We start from the raw sequence: 22886 nt of genomic DNA on the forward strand, positions 1-22886 counted from the left end.
ATTTAGGGCTGGGCCATAAAACCATATGTTACACCTGATAAGTCATCTTCAGGGACAGGAGCATATATTCATAAAGTAATAAAACTAGATGTACACCGTTCATTCCAATGAGTTTCTACGGAGTTCTTTTTCTTTTCTAAAAGTTATATATTCATATTTTGTACAATATTTCAAACAGATACACTCACGTACGCTTTTTTGCTGCAGTTCTCCATGCGCAAACACGTGTTCATGCCAACTACTTGTGCAGCACACTTATTTTATGCAGCAATTTAGCACACTTACACTTTAGCACTTCTCCATCGCCTTGGTAAATTATGTAATTTCAACTAATTGGCGGAAAAATACTATTTGCAAAACAATAATTAAAATCTGAAAATAATATACCGTTGTTGAGTGTGCTGTCCAGAGCTCGGCAGGTTAACCATGTAATACTTTACCACAGGGGTCACCAACACGGTGCCCGCGGGCACCAGGTAGCCCGTAAGGACAAGATGAGTCGCCCGCTGGCCTGTTCTAAAAATAGCTCAAATAGCAGCACTTACCAGTGAGCTGCCTCTATTTTTTAAATTGTATTTATTTACTAGCAAGCTGGTCTCGCTTTGCTCGACATTTTTAATTTTAAGAGAGACAAAACACAAATAGAATTTGAAAATCCAAGAAAATATTTTAAAGACTTGGTCTTCACTAACTGACAAAGAAACAGATAACAGATTTGGTGTCCAGTTCAAAGTGTGACATGATTTATTTAAAAATTTGAGAGTTGACTTTTGTATTTTACATGAGTTATTATTTGTACAAACATGGTGCAAAGTAATTCATGATTTGTTAAAAATGTTAGTGGCTAGCTAGTTAAAATGGGATATTGGGATTTCACAAGACTGTCTTAGAAGTGATCATTTGAAAATGTTCAATTTGAAAAATGTGCACTTAGAGAAAATATAAAAATAAAGTGTTGCATATTGATATTTATCTGTTTCTATATATATTTATTGTGAGAAATCATTAAGATGATCAGTGTTTCCACAAAGATAAATATAATTAATTATTAATATTAACATAGAGTTAAAGGTAAATTGAGCAAATTGGCTACTTCTGGCAATTTATTTAAGTGTGTATCAAACTGGTAGCCCCTGCGATGAGGTGGCGACTTGTCCAGGGTGTACCCCGACTTCCGCCCGATTGTAGCTGAGATAGGCTCCAGCGCCCCCCGCGATCCCAAAGGGAATAAGCGGTAGAAAATGGATGGATGGAAACTGGTAGCCCTTCGCATTAATCAGTACCCAAGAAGTAGCTCTTGGTTTCAAAAAGGTTGGTGACCCCTGCTTTACCATATCAGTAGGCGGCAGCAGGTAGCTGATTGCTTTGTGGATGTCGGAAACGTGTCGTGTGCGACGATGGTTTGTCGTGATCCCGATATGCAGAGGACAGCGGGAGACAGCGTGCAGGTAAAAAGGTATTTACGCTTACACCAAAAATACACAAAAAGGCGAGTGCCGCTAAGAAAAGACACTGAAGCATAGAGATGGCTATGCAAAAAAAACCAAACCCAAAAATAAACATGCACCAGGGATATGGACACAGAAAAACTGAATTGGCTACAAAGTAAACACAAACACAATGCTGGACGACAGTAAAAACGTCCAGCGTGCGGAGCAAAGACGGCGTCCACAAAGTACCGTATTTCCCGGACTATAAGGCGCACTTAAAATCCTTTTTTTTTTCTCAAAATTCGACAGTGAGCCTGATAACCCGGTGTGCCTAATGTACGGAATTATTATTTTGGGTGTGCTTACTGACATCCAAGCTATTTTATGTGGTACATGGTGAAATGATAAGTGTGACCAGTAGATGGCAGTCAAACATAAGAGATATGTCTAGACTGCAATATGATGGCAATCATACACAAGAGATACATGTAGACTGCAATATGATGGCAGTCACATATAAGAGATACGTTTAGACTGCAATATGACGGCAGTCACTCACAAGAGATACGTGTAGACTGCAATATGACTCAAGTAAACACCACCAAAATGTTATATGTTCCATTGAAAATATAGAACATTACACACGGCGCTCAAAAATCCATCAAAATGTTCTAGTACGACTTTGGTAAGCTATGAAGCCGCACCGCTTGATAGATTGTACTGTGCTTCAACATACGAGTATTACTATGGCGTGTGTATAAGGTAAGACATAAAACGGCCACAAAACGGCGCATTCTAAAGATACGGTCAGAAAGCGACTTGAAGATGGTCTGTAAAACATCATCTGTGCAACATTTTGACCAAAGAACCACCATTACATGTTATTTAGACCACAAGGACATATTTTAAATGTAGAAAAAACCCCATAAAATAACCCCTTTAGTGCGACTTATAATCCGGTGCGCCTTTTGTATGAAAATAGACCCGCTCATCAACGGTGCACCTTATAATCCGGTGCGCCATATGGTCCGAACAATATGGTAATTAGAGGAAGGTTACATTTGAAAACAAAATGTTTACATTTCATATATTTTTCGCCTGCTCCTGATTTTCCATAAGTCATAAAAAATATGAAAAATTATCGATATTGACCGATATATAACACTTAAATGGTAATACAGTTTTCAGCCATAACGCCAAACCCTACCTACTAATATTGTATTTAGTACCTCAGCTGTCCTCACCTACAAGTTTTTCGGGATACGATCTGTCTCTCGGCTAAATGTTTTGCCTTAGGTTGCAAGCAAACATTCCAAAATGAACCCAAAAGTCCTTACCCTATCCACCATGAAATCAATTGCACTGGCCATTTTTGAGTCAACGGGTCCTTTGGCAAAGTTTCCCAGAACAATCTTCTTCAACATGAATGCTGGCATCAACCAAAAACTACACAAACATAGACAAAAACAATATTGGTTACCGGTATTTGAATCCAAACTACGGCAGCAGCAAGATAAGAGGAAGTGAAAACCTGTTTGCTGTCCATGTCTGGTTAAAGATGGCGGTGTCGCTGAAAGAATTACACAGTATCAAAGAGTGCACCCTGGGTGACTTGCACGTGAACTCTGCAAACTTCTGGGCCAGGAAACCTCCCAAGGATGCGCCGAAAACGTGAACCTTAAAAGGAGTCAGAGAAGATCATTAATCAAAGGACAAGCGCCAACGGAGTCATTTTCAAAATATTACTGTAGGTGTTATTATTGTGTTGTAAGCTAGCGGCCTCGCCTCATATATACATATATATATATATATATATATATATATATATACACACACATATATATATATATATATATATATATATATATATATATATATATACATATACATATATATATATATATATATATACATATACATATATATATATATATATATATATATATATATACACACAGCTCAGCTTAGTTCTGCCTCTGCCTCTGTCAGTATGTCTCTGCAGCACCCAGCATTGTGAATTATATTTTTATTATATTGTCCCACCCACAGAACCATCTGATTGGTGACACGCAGAGCGGTAACAGCCAATCAGCAGTGCGTATTCAGAGCGCATGGAGTCAGTGCTCCTGCGATGTGATGAGCAGAAAAGTGCTTAGCTAGACTGACCATACAGGTAAAAGCCAGTAAATTAGAATATTTTGAAAAACTTGATTTATTTCAGTAATTGCATTCAAAAGGTGTAACTAAATAAAGTTGATTTGATTTGATTTGATTTGTACATTATATTTATTCATTGCACACAGACTGATGCATTCAAATGTTTATTTCATTTAATTTTGATGATTTGAAGTGGCAACAAATGAAAATCCAAAATTCCGTGTGTCACAAAATTAGAATATTACTTAAGGCTAATACAAAAAAGTGATTTTTAGAAATGTTGGCCAACTGAAAAGTATGAAAATGAAAAATATGAGCATGTACAATACTCAATACTTGGTTGGAGCTCCTTTTGCCTCAATTACTGCGTTAATGCGGCGTGGCATGGAGTCGATGAGTTTCTGGCACTGCTCAGGTGTTATGAGAGCCCAGGTTGCTCTGATAGTGGCCTTCAACTCTTCTGCGTTTTTGGGTCTGGCATTCTGCATCTTCCTTTTCACAATACCCCACAGATTTTCTATGGGGTTAAGGTCAGGGGAGTTGGCGGGCCAATTTAGAACAGAAATACCATGGTCCGTAAACCAGGCACGGGTAGATTTTGCGCTGTGTGCAGGCGCCAAGTCCTGTTGGAACTTGAAATCTCCATCTCCATAGAGCAGGTCAGCAGCAGGAAGCATGAAGTGCTCTAAAACTTGCTGGTAGACGGCTGCGTTGACCCTGGATCTCAGGAAACAGAGTGGACCGACACCAGCAGATGACATGGCACCCCAAACCATCACTGATGGTGGAAACTTTACACTAGACTTCAGGCAACGTGGATCCTGTGCCTCTCCTGTCTTCCTCCAGACTCTGGGACCTCGATTTCCAAAGGAAATGCAAACCAAACCATGTCATCTGCTGGTGTCGGTCCACTCTGTTTCCTGAGATCCAGGGTCAACGCAGCCGTCTACCAGCAAGTTTTAGAGCACTTCATGCTTCCTGCTGCTGACCTGCTCTATGGAGATGGAGATTTCAAGTTCCAACAGGACTTGGCGCCTGCACACAGCGCAAAATCTACCCGTGCCTGGTTTACGGACCATGGTATTTCTGTTCTAAATTGGCCCGCCAACTCCCCTGACCTTAGCCCCATAGAAAATCTGTGGGGTATTGTGAAAAGGAAGATGCAGAATGCCAGACCCAAAAACGCAGAAGAGTTGAAGGCCACTATCAGAGCAACCTGGGCTCTCATAACACCTGAGCAGTGCCAGAAACTCATCGACTCCATGCCACGCCGCATTAACGCAGTAATTGAGGCAAAAGGAGCTCCAACCAAGTATTGAGTATTGTACATGCTCATATTTTTCATTTTCATACTTTTCAGTTGGCCAACATTTCTAAAAATCACTTTTTTGTGTTAGCCTTAAGTAATATTCTAATTTTGTGACACACGGAATTTTGGATTTTCATTTGTTGCCACTTCAAATCATCAAAATTAAATGAAATAAACATTTGAATGCATCAGTCTGTGTGCAATGAATAAATATAATGTACAAGTTACACCTTTTGAATGCAATTACTGAAATAAATCAAGTTTTTCCAAATATTCTAATTTACTGGCTTTTACCTGTATGTCCTCTTTTCCCGGGGCTGTCCGGGCGGGGTTTCTTAAATGCCTAAAAAGTTCGGCATTTTGAGTTAGAGTTGCGTGTATTTTCAATGTTCGTTCAGGGTTAAGAACGGGTTAAAAACAAAACAAATTGTGGAGGCGTACGCACACAGCAGCATTCGTGAGGGAGGGGCAGAGACAGAGAGCGAGAGAGTGGAGAGAGACAGGACACAACAGAGAAGCAGAAACGTAAATGCAACTTCACGGATGATTTGCGGAAAAGGTATCCGTGGTTTCGTCTTGGCCATGACACATGGGAAGCAGAATGCACTGTGTGTAAAGCAGGAACGTATATATCTGTGGCAAATAAAGATCTACAAGCCCATATCGACACTACAAAGCACAAAACAGCTGTGCAGGGAGAGAGCTCGTCTGCTGTTTTTTGTTTAAATTTAATTAACCTGTTTTGAGGCATTATTTATGTTTAGATTATATACAAGAGGTTATTTTTAATTCTTCTACCTCTGCATTTTTTCCAAAACTGTGAATGTTACAGAATATAAGTGTGACTTATTTTGTTATACTGTCAAGCAGTGTTGGCGTTAACGCACTTTTTGTGTCTTTTTAAACATTGAAATCAGAAAGGACGCAGATTTATTGTTTTTATTTTATTTCCTACCGCCCGGTTTGCTTGTTTTTTTTATTGTCTTGATTATCGCTTCTCGCCAGTGTTTTGTTTTGTTTATATTTGCCGGGTCAATTTACCGTCCCCGTTTATTGCGTTTTTATTGGTTGTAAATTTTGATTCGCCGAAGGTTTTATCAATGACAAATACTGCCTCAGTTTGCACTGGGACAAGTTTAGCGCGAAGGGCTGTCAAAAGAAAGACTTCATGGTAAACACTAAGGTGAGTGTTAAGTCAACCTTTTTAACTTCATCCTGTGCCATGTCTAGGGATGATACTCGAAAAGAACGATAAGAAAAGAACCGAGTCCTGGGACTCGAATCCCTTTTTGAGAACCGGTACCCGTTATCGAGACCACTATAGTAAAGAAAAAGAGTTGGTTCTTTATTCGAATCCCGTCCCGACCAGAAATGCCCCGTGTGACATCATAAGAAATGACGTCACGTAGCTCAGTCATTAGGCGCAGATAGCGAAAGCAGGAAAAACAATGGACCGGAAAAAGCGCTCCAAGGTGTAATAAAGTTCAAAACAAAAGGTATAATCCAATGAATAACTTTACTGAGAGATTTGAGCAGGGTACAAACACATGACGAACAATTTTACGACCAACCGGAAACATAGCAACCAGGCTAGCAACGCACCTCCTTTACGGCAGCTGTCGCAACGTTCTTAAAGCAACCGCAGCACATACATATATATACAACATATATCTCCCTTTTTTAACTTTTGTTTTTCTTTCCTTGTAAACAAAACAAAATCACACTGTATATGTGTTTTCTTTCTAATTATAAATAATGCAGACGAGGCGTGTTGGCTGAGTTCTTGACGTTTACTTTCACAGCGTGCTCATAACCTCATTCTTAGCTGCCGGGTGGCGACATGCAACAACACTTTTCGGGGCTACCGCGCATGCTCGTCACTCCCGTTGCATGCCGCGTAGTGTAGTTGTTATATTCCCTAGCTCATAACGTCACATCTTTCCCCCTATAAAGAAATAATGTTAACTCAATAAAGTGTATTTCTTTTTTTAGCTTTAACTTTTCATTTTTTAGCATTGTAACCACATTTGCAAACAACTTTTCTCTTCATAGAATTTTCTTTCAATAAAGAAATAAAGTGCAAAAATGTCAAAGCATCATAACAAACAGTTATGTCAAATAGCAGCAGAAGTGCACTTTTTGGAGAGCTGTATTATTTTCAGTTTTGTGCCCAAGGGACTGATTTTATTTAACACTATATTATTATTTATACACCTATAGTGATCACAGAGACAGGTTGTTTTTGTGTTACTGTATATATTTGTTTTTCTTAAAAATCCCACTTAATATACTTTGGGTAACAACAGTCAATATTTATTTATTGTATTTTTTATTTTTTTAGGGGCGTAACTGTCAATATTTATTTATTTATTAGATTTTACTTTTTTCTTCTATAAAAAAAGTGATATTTTGTTAAACCAAATATTGTGTGTTTTTTACATATACAACAACCTATCTGGAATCGATAAGAGAATCGATAAGGAATCGGTTCGATAAGAGGATTCGATAATAGGCTCGAACTCGATAATTTCTTATCAAACATCAACACTAGCCATGTCTCCAGTAAATGACTTGTTTTAGTCTTTGTGAGTCCATGGAAACTTCACTTTTATCTCCTGCTGTATCCACATCGTTCCAGAATGGAGACAGACTAGCTGTTAGCTTCAAGCAAACCAGCACCCGACCAGACTCCTCCACCCCAAAGACATACTTTTTAAAATTTGTTTTCTTTTTTTATTCTTTTTTTTAATGAATGAAGTAACGTTTATGACAACCTTTTTCCAAAACACAATATAGAATGTGAGATATAACAGGATAATGCATCCATTTATCATTGGTTTTCAAAACGCTTACAAAAAAGTGAAACCCCAAAAATGTACCGTGGGACCCCATTTAGAAAATTCCCAGCGCCAACACTGCTGTCAACAGAGGAAAAAAAATGTTTTATTTACAAACCCCGTTTCCATATGAGTTGGGAAATTGTGTTAGATGTAAATATAAACGGAATACAATGATTTGCAAATCATTTTCAACCCATATTCAGTTGAATATGCTACAAAGACAACATATTTGATGTTCAAACTGATAAACATTTTTTTTTTTTGCAAATAATCATTAACTTTAGAATTTGATGCTAGCAACACGTGACAAAGAAGTTGGGAAAGGTGGCAATAAATACTGATAAAGTTGAGGAATGCTCATCAAACACTTATTTGGAACATCCCACAGGTGAACAAGCAAATTGGGAACAGGTGGGTGCCATGATTGGGTATAAAAGTAGATTCCATGAAATGCTCAGTCATTCACAAACAAGGATGGGGCGAGGGTCACCACTTTGTCAACAAATGCGTGAGCAAATTATTGAACAGTTTAAGAAAAACCTCTCAACCAGCTATTGCAAGGAATATAGGGATTTCACCATCTACGCTCCGTAATATCATCAAAGGGTTCAGAGAATCTGAAGAAATCACTGCACATAAGCTGCTAAGCCTGTGACCTTCGATCCCTCAGGCTGTACTGCATCAACAAGCGACATCAGTGTGTAAAGGATATCACCACATGGGCTCAGGAACACTTCAGAAACCCACTGTCAGTAACTACAGTTGGTCGCTACATCTGTAAGTGCAAGTTAATACTCTCCTATGCAAGGCAAAAACCGTTTATCAACAACACCCAGAAACGCCGTCGGCTTCGCTGGGCCTGAGCTCATCTAAGATGGACTGATACAAAGTGGAAAAGTGTTCTGTGGTCTAACGAGTCCACATTTCAAATTGTTTTTGGAAACTGTGGACGTCGTGTCCTCCAGACCAAAGAGGAAAAGAACCATCCGGATTGTTATAGGCGCAAAGTGGTATTGGGGTGTATTAGTGCCCAAGACATGGGTAACTTAGACATCTGTGAAGGCGCCATTAATGCTGAAAGGTACATACAGGTTTTGGAGGAACATATGTTGCCATCCAAGCAACGTTACCATTGACGCCCCTGCTTATTTCAGCAAGACAATGCCAAGCCACGTGTTACATCAACGTGGCTTCATAGTAAAAGAGTGCGGGTACTAGACTGGCCTGCCTGTAGTCCAGACCTGTCTCCCATTGAAAATGTGTGGCGCATTATGAAGCCTAAAATACCACAACGGAGACCCCCGGACTGTTGAACAACTTAAGCTGTACATCAAGCAAGAATGGGAAAGAATTTCACCTGAGAAGCTTAAAAAATGTGTCTCCTCAGTTCCCAAAAGTTTACTGAGTGTTGTTAAAAGGAAAGGCCATGTAACACAGTGGTGAACATGCCCTTTCCCAACTACTTTGGCACGTGTTGCAGCCATGAAATTCTAAGTTAATTATTATTTGCAAAAAAAAAATAAAGTTTATGAGTTTGAACATCAAATATATTGTCTTTGTAGTGCATTCAATTGAATATGGGTTGAAAAGGATATGCAAATCATTGTATTCCGTTTATATTTACATCTAACACAATTTCCCAACTCATATGGAAACGGGGTTTGTAAATACATTTTACTATTGACTATTTTAACTATTGAAATGTATAGTTAACGTGTTATTATCGTATTAACTTTGACAGCCCCAATATATATGCATATATCCATTTCCATTTTCTACCGTTTGTCTCTCCTGGGGTCGCGGGCAAGCTGGAGCCTATCCTAGTCGCCACCTCATCGCTGGGCCAACACCGATAGACAACGTTCACACTGACATTCACCCACCAATATATGTATATATAACAAAACACACGCTTACTTTATCCAACTGCAGGTGATCAAGGAGCTTTCTGAAGCCGTCACAGAACTCCATGAGACCCCAGTACACAGGATACTGCAGCTGAAAGCAAACCAATACAAGTTGTGTCTTTAGAACAACTCCAATTGACCAAATGAAACTGAGGGGTACGAGAAATAATAACATTGCTGAGCAGGAAGGGTGTGTGTAATTATTTACTACTTATTCTAATGGCCAACTGCTTTATGCTCCTAGTGGTGATGTTCAGAGTGAAGCCAGAGAGAATCTGTGCGCGCCACATGCAGAATGACTGAGAACAGTGACGTTAGCTTCTGTTATTTACCACGTTCAGTTCAACTCACAGATATGACTCTGTAGCCCCAGCCTGTCAGAGTCAACATCTGCTGGAAAAACACCTCTGCAGTTCCACTAACGGGCGGGAAGAAGATGACGGGACACCTGATGCTCTTTGGTCCTGCATCATACAAGGACCACACTTTGCTGTCGTCATCGTCAACAATAATCTAGAGGGAGAAATGACAACATCTTTACTGTAGCAGTCTTCAGTCTGGTCTACAAAGTCCTGTTTGCATATTTAAAATATTAAATTTCAACATTCAGGGAGGGCAGCATTAAACATCTGGGTGTGCAAAGTGCACATTTTAGTAATAAAATTAGCGGCATTCGGAAAATGGAACAAAACGATAAAAGAAAAAAATGCTAATTAAAATACAAAATGTATATATGTAAACAAATTATTATAATAATATTACTAATTAAATAATGTATGTGCTACATTTTTTTGCCTTTTTAAAGAAAAATATATGCCTCTGCGCCGATTAAGCCAGTGTTTTTCAACCACTGTGCCGCGGCACACCGTGAGATACAGTCTGGTGTGCCGTGGGAGATTATCTAATTTCACCTATTTGGGGTAAAAATATTTTTTGCAAACCAGTAATTATAGTCTGCAAATTATGCGTTGTTGTTGTTGAGTGTCTGTGCTGTCTAGAGCAGTGGTTCCTTTTTTCAGTGATGTACCCCCTGTGAACATTTTTTTAATTCAAGTACCCCCTAATCAGAGAAAAGCATTTTTGGTTGAAAAAAAGAGATAAAGAAGTAAAATACAGCACTATGTCATCAGTTTCTGATTTATTAAATTGTATAACAGTGCAAAATATTGCTCATTTGTAGTGGTCTTTCTTGAACTATTTGGAAAAAAAGATATAAAAATAACTAAAAACTTGTTGAAAAATAAACAAGTGATTCAATTATAAATAAAGATTTCTACACATAGAAGTAATCATCAACTTAAAGTGCCCTCTTTGGGGATTGTAATAGAGATCCATCTGGATTTATGAACTTAATTCTAAACATTTCTTCACAAAAAAAAAATCTTTAACATCAATATGTATGGAACATGTTCACAAAAAAATCTAGCTGTCAACACTGAATATTGCATTGTTGCATTTCTTTTTACAGTTCTTTTTGACAGACATTTTAGTGAGAAACCTGAGCTTGTGCTTCACTGAGTTTATGAACTTACATTCATATTTTGTTGAAGTATTATTCAATGAATATATTTATAAAGGATTTTTGAATTGTTGCTATTTTTAGAAGATTTAAAAAAAATCTCACGTACCCCTTAGCATACCTTCAAGTACCCCCAGGGGTACACGTACCCCCATTTGAGAACCACTGATCTAGAGCATGGCAGAGTAACCGTGTAATACTCTTCCATATCATTCGGTGGCAGCATGTAGCTAATTGCTTTGTGGATGTCGGAAAAGGTGTCTAATGTTTAAACAAAAAATAAACAAAAGGTGAGTGCCCCTAAGAAAAGGCATTGAAGCTTAGGGATGGCTATGCAGAACGAAACTAAAACTGAACTGGCTCCAAAGTAAACAAAAACAGAATGCTGGATGACAGCAAAGACTTACTGTGGAGCAAAGATGGCGTCCACAATGTACATCCGAACATGACATGACAATCAACAATGTCCCCACGAAGAAGGATAAAGACAACTAAAATATTCTTGATAGCTAAAACAAAGTAGATGCGGGAAATATCGCTCAAAGGAAGACATGAACCTGCTGCAGGAAAATACCAAAAAAAGAGAAAAAGCCACCAAAATAGGAGCGCAAGACAAGAACTAAAACACTACACAGGAAAACAGCAAAAAACTCCAAATAAGTCACGGCGTGATGTGACAGGTCGTGACAGTACACGTACTTTGAGACAAGACCTATATTGATGCATGGCTAGTTATGGTTTAAAGTCATATCCAACAATTGCAACAACAACTTTTTACTGTCAACTAAGTTTCCTTTTTTAATGATTTCCGCTGGTGGTGTGCCTCCGGATTTTTTCAACGCAAAAAATGTGCCTTGGCTCAAAAAAGGTTGAAAAACACTGGATTAAGCAAATGATATGACGATGTCATATTGACACCACCCCGGCCACACCCCCACCGCAGACCTAGCCACGCCCACCAACCTCCATCAAATATACAGTAATGGCAGTCTGCAGGAAACGGGTGGGGTTAGCAGCAGACGACAGTTTGACCCAGTTGGAAATAATCCATCAAATTAAATGTAAAAATTATTTTGTACTTATGCCTATATTTGACACATTTTGAATCCTATGTTGTGAATTGCTTCTTACATTTTATTTCACTTGAGTTCTAACTATTTGGGCCTTTTTTTCTAATTTTCGCTGTATTTGCACCAATACGCAAAGAAAACAATTCCTTGTATGCATAAAAGTAGTTGGCAATAAAAAAAACGACTCTGATATAGTACTAGCTTTATGAAAAACACAGTATTACTTGGAGCCGGCGGCAGCTTTTTAATGCAGTTGCAATTCCAAAGCACTAGATGGCAGTAGGGTACGGTACAGGAAAACACATACTTACTCTTTTCAGCGGCACCGTGCTTCTAAACCAGTTATAGTCAGGAGAGTCTTTGATCACCTCCATCTGTGGACCACATTCAGAAGCACAAAATAGAGAACTGAGTTGGAAATCGGTGTGAATACCATGACCCAATGTCTGCATGGACGTGTGAGCAGTTAGCATAAAGAGATGACAGGTGACAGAACAGTGATGACAGAACTGAGATGACAGAACTCAACTTTAGAACAGAACCTTCAGATTTTCAGTAATAGCAAAAACGACCAATTAGGCAGGTGGCTATAAACACTATTAATGGTAAACCGCGGTAAAACTCCTGATGGCTCGTATGACTGTTTAAATTGAAATGATCGAAAAAACCCTGATTGTTAAACACACACACCTGCTGGCGCTAGCGAGCTGAAATGCTCATAAAAGACACGTCAATATCTTTCCCGATTCAGAAACAACCAATCTAAACTTGTACAAACACATTACTGTAAAGTAGCGGTGTAACCATTGATCGATAGATCAATTAGTATTCCTCAATTTCAAGCATATTGATCTGTGCTTGGCAAGTTTGCCTTAAGGAAGATAGGTATCGATCCAAGATTGTTTTAAAAGGGAATTGATCAATTTTATCAATACTAGAAAAAAGAAAACATTGGATTTAAGAACAGCAAAGTTTACATGAAGTTTAGCACTTTTAATGATGAGGACATTAAACGCTAAGTCTATTTTCCCATCTGTGACGTCATAAAAACAAAAATAGCGGATATTTATCATGGTCGATAAGCGTCATAACAAATGCAAACGCCAAAAGACTATCATTCCGAACCATAAGCCTCTACTTTTTTCTTGTGCTTTGAACCCTGCGGCTGAAAAATCGGTGCGGCTAAATAGCTTTAAAAAAAAAACCAAACAAAGACACTGAAAAGGTGTAAATGGTAAATGGGTTATACTTGTATAGCCCTTTTCTACCTTCAAGGTACTCAAAGCGCTTTGACACTATTTCCACATTCACCCATTCACACACACATTCACACACTGATGGCGGGAGGTGCCATGCAAGGCCCTAACCACGACCCATCAGGAGCAAGGGTGAAGTGTCTTGCTCAAGGACACAACGGACGTGACAAGGTTGGTAGGTGGTGGGGATTGAACCTGGAACTAGGGCTGGGCGATATGGCCTTTTTTTAATATCGCGATATTTTAAGGCCATATCACGATACACGATATATATTTCGATATTTTGCCTTAGCCTTGAATGAACACTTGATGCATATAATCACAGCAGTATGATAATTCTATGTGTCTACATTAAAACATTTTTCTTCATACTGCATTAATATATGCTACTTTTAAACTTTCATGCAGAGAAAGAAATCACAACTAAAAAAAAAAATCACTATTTTTTTCTTACGTGTTGATCTGGAAATGTTTGCCTCGGCATTTTGATGGTGTGGGCGTGTGGCACCGAACGGAGATGTTGACGTGCGGAGTACGTAAATATTGTTTTTAATATTGTTGTGCAGCACTTTGGAAACATTTTTGTAGTTTAAATGTGCTATATGAATAAAGTGGATAGGATTGGAGTGAGCACTCTTCATTCACTCGCAGGGGACTTTTCAAAGGATGCTACATATTAGCAGTAATGCTACTTTTTATAGCAACGCTTTTGCCCCACACATGACAAATTACGGTTGTCTGTTCGACATATTCCCACTTGAAGCCAAACCACCGCCAGGCAATGGACCCCCTGCTGTTTTTTGGGGGGAATTAATTTTTCCTTCATTTGTTACCAGATTCGCACCTTCTTTCGCGCGCATTACCGCCAGCATCGCAGCTAGCGTTAGCCATGCTGCTACCTCTCTGCTCCGCGAGGGCGTATACAAATGTGACGTATGACGTGACAGTATGTGACGTATGTAGAAGCTGCGCTTGCTGTCTGTGAGAAGGAGAGACAGGAAAGAGCGAGTAGAGCCTGTAGTTTAATGCCCGCAGCTAGAAGCAACTGCGTGAGAACGCATACTCGAATATCACGATATAGTCATTTTCTATATCGCACAGAGACAAACCCGCGATATATCGCGCATATTGATATATCGCCCAGCCCTACCAGGAACCCTCAGGTTGCTGGCACGGCCACTCTCCCAACAGCACCAGGCCGTCCCTGTGTCATTCTTTGTGTTATGGCGCCATCTTTTGGACGAGTTTGCTCACTACATGTGCTGCAGTGTCCTTCCATGTATTGCTTTCAACCAGAAGTAGAAGTGCCATTTCGTCTTCTCATTGTCCATATTGATATATTTGATATGATAAATCATGTAAAAAGGTCTGTTTTGCCATATATAAATAGTATTTCCAGCTGCGTGTAATTGTAATGAATAGAAGCACAGTGATGGATCTGTGTGCTCTTTACAAGAAGATGACATAAGTGCATTTAACCTTGCACTGCACACATAGTTGATTTCCTTAAGTAACGACTTCTCTGCTCTGAGATGTTACGCTACATCATGTTGGAGGTGTTCAACCTCTAAATGTTAATTAAAATGCATTTTTTCCCCATCTTTATTTCTACAAATTACATATATCGTATTTTTCGGACTATAAGTCACAGTTTTTTTCATAGTTTGGCCCCGCGGGTGTGACTTATACTCAGGAGTGACTTATGTGTGAAATTATTAACACATTACCGTAAAATATCAAATAATATTATTTAGCTCATTCACGTAAGAGACTAGACGTATAAGATTTCATGGGATTTAGCGATTAGGAGTGACAGATTGTTTGGTAAATGTATAGCATGTTCTATATGTTATAGTTATTTGAATGACTCTTACCGTAATATGTTACGTTAACATACCAGGCATGTTCTCAGTTGGTTATTTATGCCTCATATAATGTGCACTTATTCAGCCTGTTGTTCACTATTCTTTATTTATTTTAAATTGCCTTTCAAATGTCTATTCTTGGTGTTGGGTTTTATCAAATACATTCCCCCAAAAAATGAGACTTATATATGTTTTTTTCCTTCTTTATTATGCATTTTCGGCCGGTGCGACTTATACTCCGGAGCGACTTATACTCCGAAAAATACAGTAGTACCGATAAGAGTACCAATAACTACTGGTACCGATAAAATCTTAACAATGTACATCTCTAATCATGTCTCCACCACGACAAACACTGACATCGTTTTATCGGCCCAGCCCTAATTAAATCTATTTCAACTCACTGAATCCTTTCGGGTCAAATCGGTTAAAATACCCAAAGTGTTTATTGTTTATTGTGAGCGAACTGTGGCGCTGAATTTCTCCCAGGGATCAATAAAGTACTTTCTATTCTATTCTAAATAGTTCTAGAAAAAAAATTTCGTCCCCGAATCATATCAGCAACCACAAATTCAGTATCGAAACGTTGACAAAACACAACGTTACACCCCTACTGTGAAGACTTTAGCGTGACTTTTTCCATTTTAAATCTGTGGCTTAGAAAATAAATAGAATCTAATGTTGATTCTGTGGAAAAGTGCAAGAAGTCCTGCAGTGTTGGGAAGTCCTCGGTAAGAAAATGAGTTCCTCGTAGCCATCAGCAAATCGAACAACAGCGTCTTCCACTTTTCGTAAAAGTGATAAAAGTAGGTCTTGTTATATGTACATGTTTTGTTGAAAGTTGTAGCGCAATACAACTCAGTCAGTAACATTTAGAGTTGCACATATCGGCCCGATACTCACTAAAAGCGATAATTAAGATGGCACACCAATAACTGATAAAAAATTAAAAAAATAAACATAAAATGCTCCAAGGAGGTGGGTCAGGGTGAACTAACCAAGCGCTCCTACTGCTACCGTTCCGAAACGTCCCCTGAGCTCACAGTGTAAACAAACATGGCGTCAATCGTGCGGGATTCCTCTACTCCTTCAGAAGAAGGTACCCCGTTCCCTCAGCGGGGGAAGAAGTCAACGCATTCCGTGTCCATGTCAGTACCCAAACCAGCCTGCAAGCCAACGCCAGCCAGCCCCCACAACTCCACAAGCGCACAGACACCAATCACTTGGTCAACAGCCATACAGGTCACACTGAGGGTGGCCGTATAAACAACTTTAACACTGTTACAAATATGCGCCACACTGTGAACCCACACCAAACAAAAATGACAAACACATTTCGGGAGAACATCCGCACCGTAACACAACATAAACACAACAGAACAAATACCCAGAAACCCTTGCAGCACTAACTCTTCCGGGACACTACAATATACACCCCCACTGCCCCCTTCCCCCCACCTCAACCTTCTCATGGTCTCTCAGGGAGAGCATGTCCCAAATTCCAAGATGCTGTTTTGAGGCATGTTAAAAAAAAAAAATGCACTTTGTGAATTCAATAATAAATATGGCAGTGCCATGTTGGCATTTTTTTCCATAACTTGAATGATTTATTTTGGAAAACCTTGTTACATTGTTTAATGCATCCAGCGGGCATCACAACAAAATTAGGCATAATTAAGTGTTAATTCCACGACTGTATGTATCGGTATCGGTTGATATCGGAATCTGCAATTAAGAGTTGGACAATATCGGAATATCGGCAAAAAAGCCATTATCGGACATCTCTAATATATATATATATATATATATATATATATATATATATACACACACATTGTGTGTATATGTATATATATACATACATATCAGTGACGTGCGGTGAGGTTCATGGCTGGTGAGGCACTGACTTCATTACAGTCAGATTTACAAACATATGAACCCTAAAGAGTATCTTATTCACCATTTGATTGGCAGCAGTTAATGGGTTATGTTTAAAAGCTCATACCAGCATTCTTCCCTGCTTAGCACTCAGCATCAAAATGATTCCCGGGCGCGGCGCCGCTGCTGCCCACTGCTCCCCTCACCTCCCAGGGGGTGAACAAGGGGATGGGTCAAACGCAGACGACAAATTTCATTACACCTAGTGTGTGTGTGTGACAATCATTGGTACTTTAACTTAACTTTAACTTTACACATACAAACTGTAGCACACAAAATAGCACATTTAATAAAAAAAAACGTTATTATGGTCTTACCTTTACTTATAAATTAAGTCCATGTGCCGCAACTAAAGCCCTCACTTAAACTTTCCACGTGCAAGATTGAATCTATTTAAAAAAGTGTAACCGAGGGTTTATAAATGTCGCCTGTACTGTATGAAACTACAAAATAACAAACACGGAGGCTCCAGTTTACACGAGGACCACTTTATTTACTTTCTTTCAAAAACCTTCGCAACGTGTCATCACTTCCGCTCTTAGCGCCTTCAAAATAAGAGCTCAAGGCATATACTGTATAACAGCGCATAACAGGAACTTAACATCACAAAGAGGAAAGCCCATGAAAATAGGTTACAAAAGTTATCTAATAAGAAGCCAAAAAGTGCAAAAACAATAATGTTCGTGTTGGGGGAGTTGTGAATTAGATACACCTGCAGTGTGCAGGTGTACCTAATGTTGTGGCCCTGCAGTCATTCACAACTCCTCCAACACGAACATTATTGTTTTTGCACTTTTTGGCTTCTTATGAAATAACTTTTTAAAATAGATTCAATCTTGCACGTGGAAAGTTTAAGTGTGGGCTTTAGTTGATATAACAATTCTACGGCGGGGGTGCAGGAGGCGGGATTACTGGTGCCTCAGCCAGTGCGTCTTTTGCAGCCGTTTTATGATCGCTCAGCACAAGAAATACGTTACACACATACAGTTGTTGACAAAATACACTGTACATTATATACCTCAGCTAACTAAACTATGGAAATGTATAATATAATTCATATAGCAATACGGTCTCACTGCATAGCAGGCCAGCAGTTAGCCGAGTCCGCAATCCATGGTGAGGCACAATTGAGTGACGTGCCTCAACTGGCTGCAGTTCACCGCACCGTCTCTTCTCAGTATTTGAACGGAAAATGTGAAAATTCAGCGATTTTGAATAAAAATAATCTAAAACTGGTAAAGTTAAATGGAAAATAACTTTATAGTATAATCACTGGATACATATAACAATTTAATTTTTTTTTTTTCTTTTTACATTTTTTTTCTTTCCATGATGGCAGGTGAGGCCCTGCCTCACCTGCCTCTAGTGACTGCACGTCACTGATACATATACATATGTACATACATATACTGTATATATATATATACACATACATATACACAGTATATGTATGTATATAAATATATACATATACTCTGTATTTTATATATATATATATATATATATATATATATATATATATATATATATATATATATATATATATATATACACACACACATACATACATATACATACATATATATATATATATATATATATATATATATATATATATATATAAATAAAATAGAGTATATGTATACATTAGGGCTGCAACAACTAATCGATTAAAAGCGATTACAATCGATTATAAAAATAGTTGGCGATTAATTTAGTCATCGATTCGTTGGAACTATGCTATGCGCATGCGCGGAGGCCTTTTTATTTTTTTTATAAACCTTTATTTATAAACTGCAACATTTACAAACAGCTGAGAAACAATAATCAAAATAAGTACAAAAACAGTACAAAACAGCGCCAGGGCGGCGCTGAGGCTACGTCTCATGAGGTGGAGGTAAGCTAGCCAATGATGTGTCATGTACAGCTCACGTCTCCTTTGCTGGAAACATTCGAAAAATGGCGCAGGAAAACAGTACGGATAGTTTAGCGGAGAAACATCTTGAGGTTATTGCTTCAATGGAGAAAAGTGTACGACCTAAGTCGTCAAAAGTGTGGGAACACTTCACTTTAAAGACTTCAAAGAAGAGCGTTTCCTGCAAAATGGCAAGGAAGTACAACATTGCTTCAGGAGCACCTGAAAAGGAAACATGTTGGAGCCATGGATGAAGGGAAGAACTCACGGTACATAACTTTTTAAGTCCATAGTGGCAACAAGCATTCATGAGTTCAGATTTTTTGTGAGTAACGTTATGCCTTTGTTGCAACGTGGGGCTGATAATGTGTCTCCGGCACATTTGACTCCGTTTTGACAGAGAAAACGCATGGTTACCAATTTGGAAATAAACTTAACGGACAGAAATATCTCAGGTTGGTTTCATAATGAATCAATGTAGCCCGGCCCGATAAAGCTATATAAATATATTTAGATTTGAGTGACGCTTTAGTATAACTAAACGTTATGAAGGTGCTGGAATATTTCATGCTATTATTCAGAGGCAGCCTACAATGAATCCTTTATTATTCACAACAGAAACATGAACAATATCTGATTCAGTTCTGATCTGATGTATTACATTTCTGTGTTATTATTGCTGTATGCTGCATCCCCAATGTCCAGAACGTGGTGCCAGTATGCTGTTTTCCCCCCCCAAAAATACTGGAAAGGATAGAAATGAAGTTTGTCTCTTTTATCCGATTATTAATCGATTAATCGAAGTAATAATCGACAGATTAATCGATTATCAAATTAATCGTTAGTTGCAGCCCTAATATATACATACATATACACACACACACATATATTTACATATACATATATATATATATATATTAGAGATGTCCGATAAATGCGTTAAAATGTAATATTGGAAATTATCGGTATCGTTTTTTTAATTATCGGTATCGTTTTTTTAATTTTTATTAAATCAACAAAAAAAAACACAAGATACACTTACAATTAGTGCACCAACCCAAAAAACCTCCCTCCCCCATTTACACTCATTCACACAGAAGGGTTGTTTCTTTCTGTTATTAATATTCTGTTTCCTTCATTATATATCAATACAGTCTGCAAGGGATACAGTCCGTAAGCACACATGATTGTGCGTGCTGCTGGTCCACTAATAGTACTAACCTTTAACAGTTAATTTTACTCATTTTCATTAATTACTAGTTACTATGTAACTGTTTTTATATTGTTTCACTTTCTTTTTTATTCAAGAAAATGTTTTTAATCTATTTATTTTATTGTATTATTATTTTAAAAAAAGTACCTTATCTTCACCATACCTGGTTGTCCAAATTAGGCATAATAATGTGTTAATTACACGACTGCATATATCGGTTGATATCGGTAATTAAAGAGTTGGACAATATCGGGATATCGGCAAAAAGCCATTATCGGACATCCCTAATATATATACACACACACATATATACATATACACACACATATATACATACACACACACACACATTATATATACACACACAAATATATATATATATATATATATATATATATATATATATATATATATATATTCGTACTAAGTACTGTAATAATTCCTTGCAAACAGCAGAAACACAAATTAACTTTGACAACAGACGACATGCTAGTTAGTTCTCTTTTTGAGATGTTAAAAAAATAACATGAATATTACACACAGTAGAATTGTTTGTGTTAATGGTTGACTCTAGAACGAAACGATGTTTGATATTAGTTAACAAGCAGAACAAATAGTAGCATTTGTTTGCTAGTAGGTACGTCAAAAGCGACAAAATCTCGTACAATACGTCACGCTATTTACTAACAAACATACAGGCATGCTGAAAAGAAACGTGACAGGCGTGAGCTTACGGATTTGGTGGTACAGTGTGAGGCAACAAAAAGAACAAACCCCAAATAGGACATTACGCATCCACAGTTCAAGCATTAAATATGAATATTTTTACCGTTTGGATGCTCGTCGTCTCTTTACAAGCTTCCTCGCGCCTCGGTCACGTGACTCTTCAAATAGCCCACTTCCGCCCTGGCGTCATCGGCAACATCCGCTTGGTCACGTGACTTTCCAAGCGCTCACTTCCGCATTCGCAACGGCAGCAACATTCGGCAGCCCCAGACGCGCTTCGGGGATTATTGAATTAACAAACTGTTAACAAACTATATTGTGTTGTTTGTGTTAGTGATGGTCAGACGAAGCCTCGCGTGGCATTGAAACCACTTGAGCCAATGTTGGTTGGGGTATTTGTCGACGCTTTCAATGCGTGCTTCGGCACAAGACTCCACCTGCTGGTCACATGTATAATTGCAAACATGCATTTTAACCACATGATGCATTGCAATGCTGCGTCTATTGTTTACATACATACACTTGTAAAGAACATCATGTCATGGCTGTCTTGAGTTTCCAATCATTTCTACAACTCTTATTTTTTTGTGACAGAGTGATTGGAGCACACACTTGTTGGTCACAAAAAACTTTCATGAAGTCTGGTTCTTTTATGACATGATTATGGGTCTACTGAAAATGTGAACAAATCTGCTGGGTCAAAAGAATACATACAGCAATGTTAATATTTGCTTACATGTCCCTTGGCAAGTTTCACTGCAATAAGGCGCTTCTGGTAGCCATCCACAAGCTTCTGCTTGAATTTTTGAGCACTCCTCTTGACAAAATTGGTGCAGTTCAGCTAAATTTGTTGGTTTTCTGACATGGACTTGTTTCTTCAGCATTGTCCACATGTTTAAGTCAGGGCTTTGGGAAGGCCATTCTAAAACCTTCATTCTAGCCTGATTTAGCCATTCCTTTATCACGTTTGACGTGTGTTTGGGGTCATTGTCCTGTTGGAACACCCAACTGCGCCCAAGACCCAACCTTTTTAGGTTGTCCTGAAGAATTTGGAGGTAATCCTCCTTTTTCAATGTCCCATTTACTCTCTGTAAAGCACCAGTTCCATTGGCAGCAAAACAGGCCCAGAGCATAATACTACCACCACCATGCTTGATGGTAGGGATGGTGTTCCTGGGATTAAAGGCCTCACCTTTTCTCCTCCAAACATATTGCTGGGTATTGTGGCCAAACAGCTCAAATTTTGTTTCATCTGACATCACATGGACAAAGATAAGACCTTCTGGAGGAAAGTTCTGTGGAGGGGATAGAAAGAGAAAAAAAGGAAGACAGACGGGGAAATTGCGGGGACAAGAGGGGGATAAGACAGAGAGACGACAACAACAACAACAACAATAACAACAACAACAGAACAACATCAGCAAATATGATATGTACAAATATGATGGTAAAAGTGATAGCAAAGAAACAGTTAGTGAAATAAATAATAATACAGAAATGACAATTAACATATCAGGAGCAGCCTTCCCCTCACTACAGGACATGTACTCTACCAGGGCCACCAGGAGAGCACTCAACATCATAAAGGACAGTACACACCACCAGCACAGTCTCTTCAGCCTCCTACCATCAGGCAGACGATACAGGAGCCTGAAATCCAGGACTAAGAGACTGACAAACAGATTCTACCCACGGGCCATCAGGCTTGTGAATGCTAACTTGTGAATGCTAGCCCCCCCCG

At 38.5% G+C, this 22886-nt stretch overlaps 1 protein-coding gene across 2 annotated transcripts in view; it reads right to left on the reverse strand.

Annotated features, from left to right (window-relative positions):
- Positions 1–21346, reverse strand: part of spg21 (SPG21 abhydrolase domain containing, maspardin) — a 32032-nt gene extending 10686 nt beyond the window's left edge. The window contains exons 1-6 of one of the 2 annotated variants that reach the window (XM_061980521.2): positions 21154–21219; positions 12544–12606; positions 9995–10156; positions 9654–9734; positions 2962–3107; positions 2768–2876 (exon numbers count right to left, since the gene is read on the reverse strand). In XM_061980521.2, the coding sequence (XP_061836505.1) occupies positions 2768–2876; positions 2962–3107; positions 9654–9734; positions 9995–10156; positions 12544–12606; positions 21154–21207 (615 nt within the window). In that variant the 5' untranslated portion in view covers positions 21208–21219. Of the gene's footprint in view, positions 1–2767; positions 2877–2961; positions 3108–9653; positions 9735–9994; positions 10157–12543; positions 12607–21153; positions 21220–21248 lie in introns of those variants that run through there. The other variant, XM_061980522.2, reaches the window with a different exon arrangement.
- Positions 21347–22886: the final 1540 nt, after the last annotated feature.

This window comes from Nerophis lumbriciformis, linkage group LG20 (genome assembly GCF_033978685.3).
Source record: "Nerophis lumbriciformis linkage group LG20, RoL_Nlum_v2.1, whole genome shotgun sequence".
Taxonomy (NCBI): Eukaryota; Metazoa; Chordata; class Actinopteri; order Syngnathiformes; family Syngnathidae; genus Nerophis; species Nerophis lumbriciformis.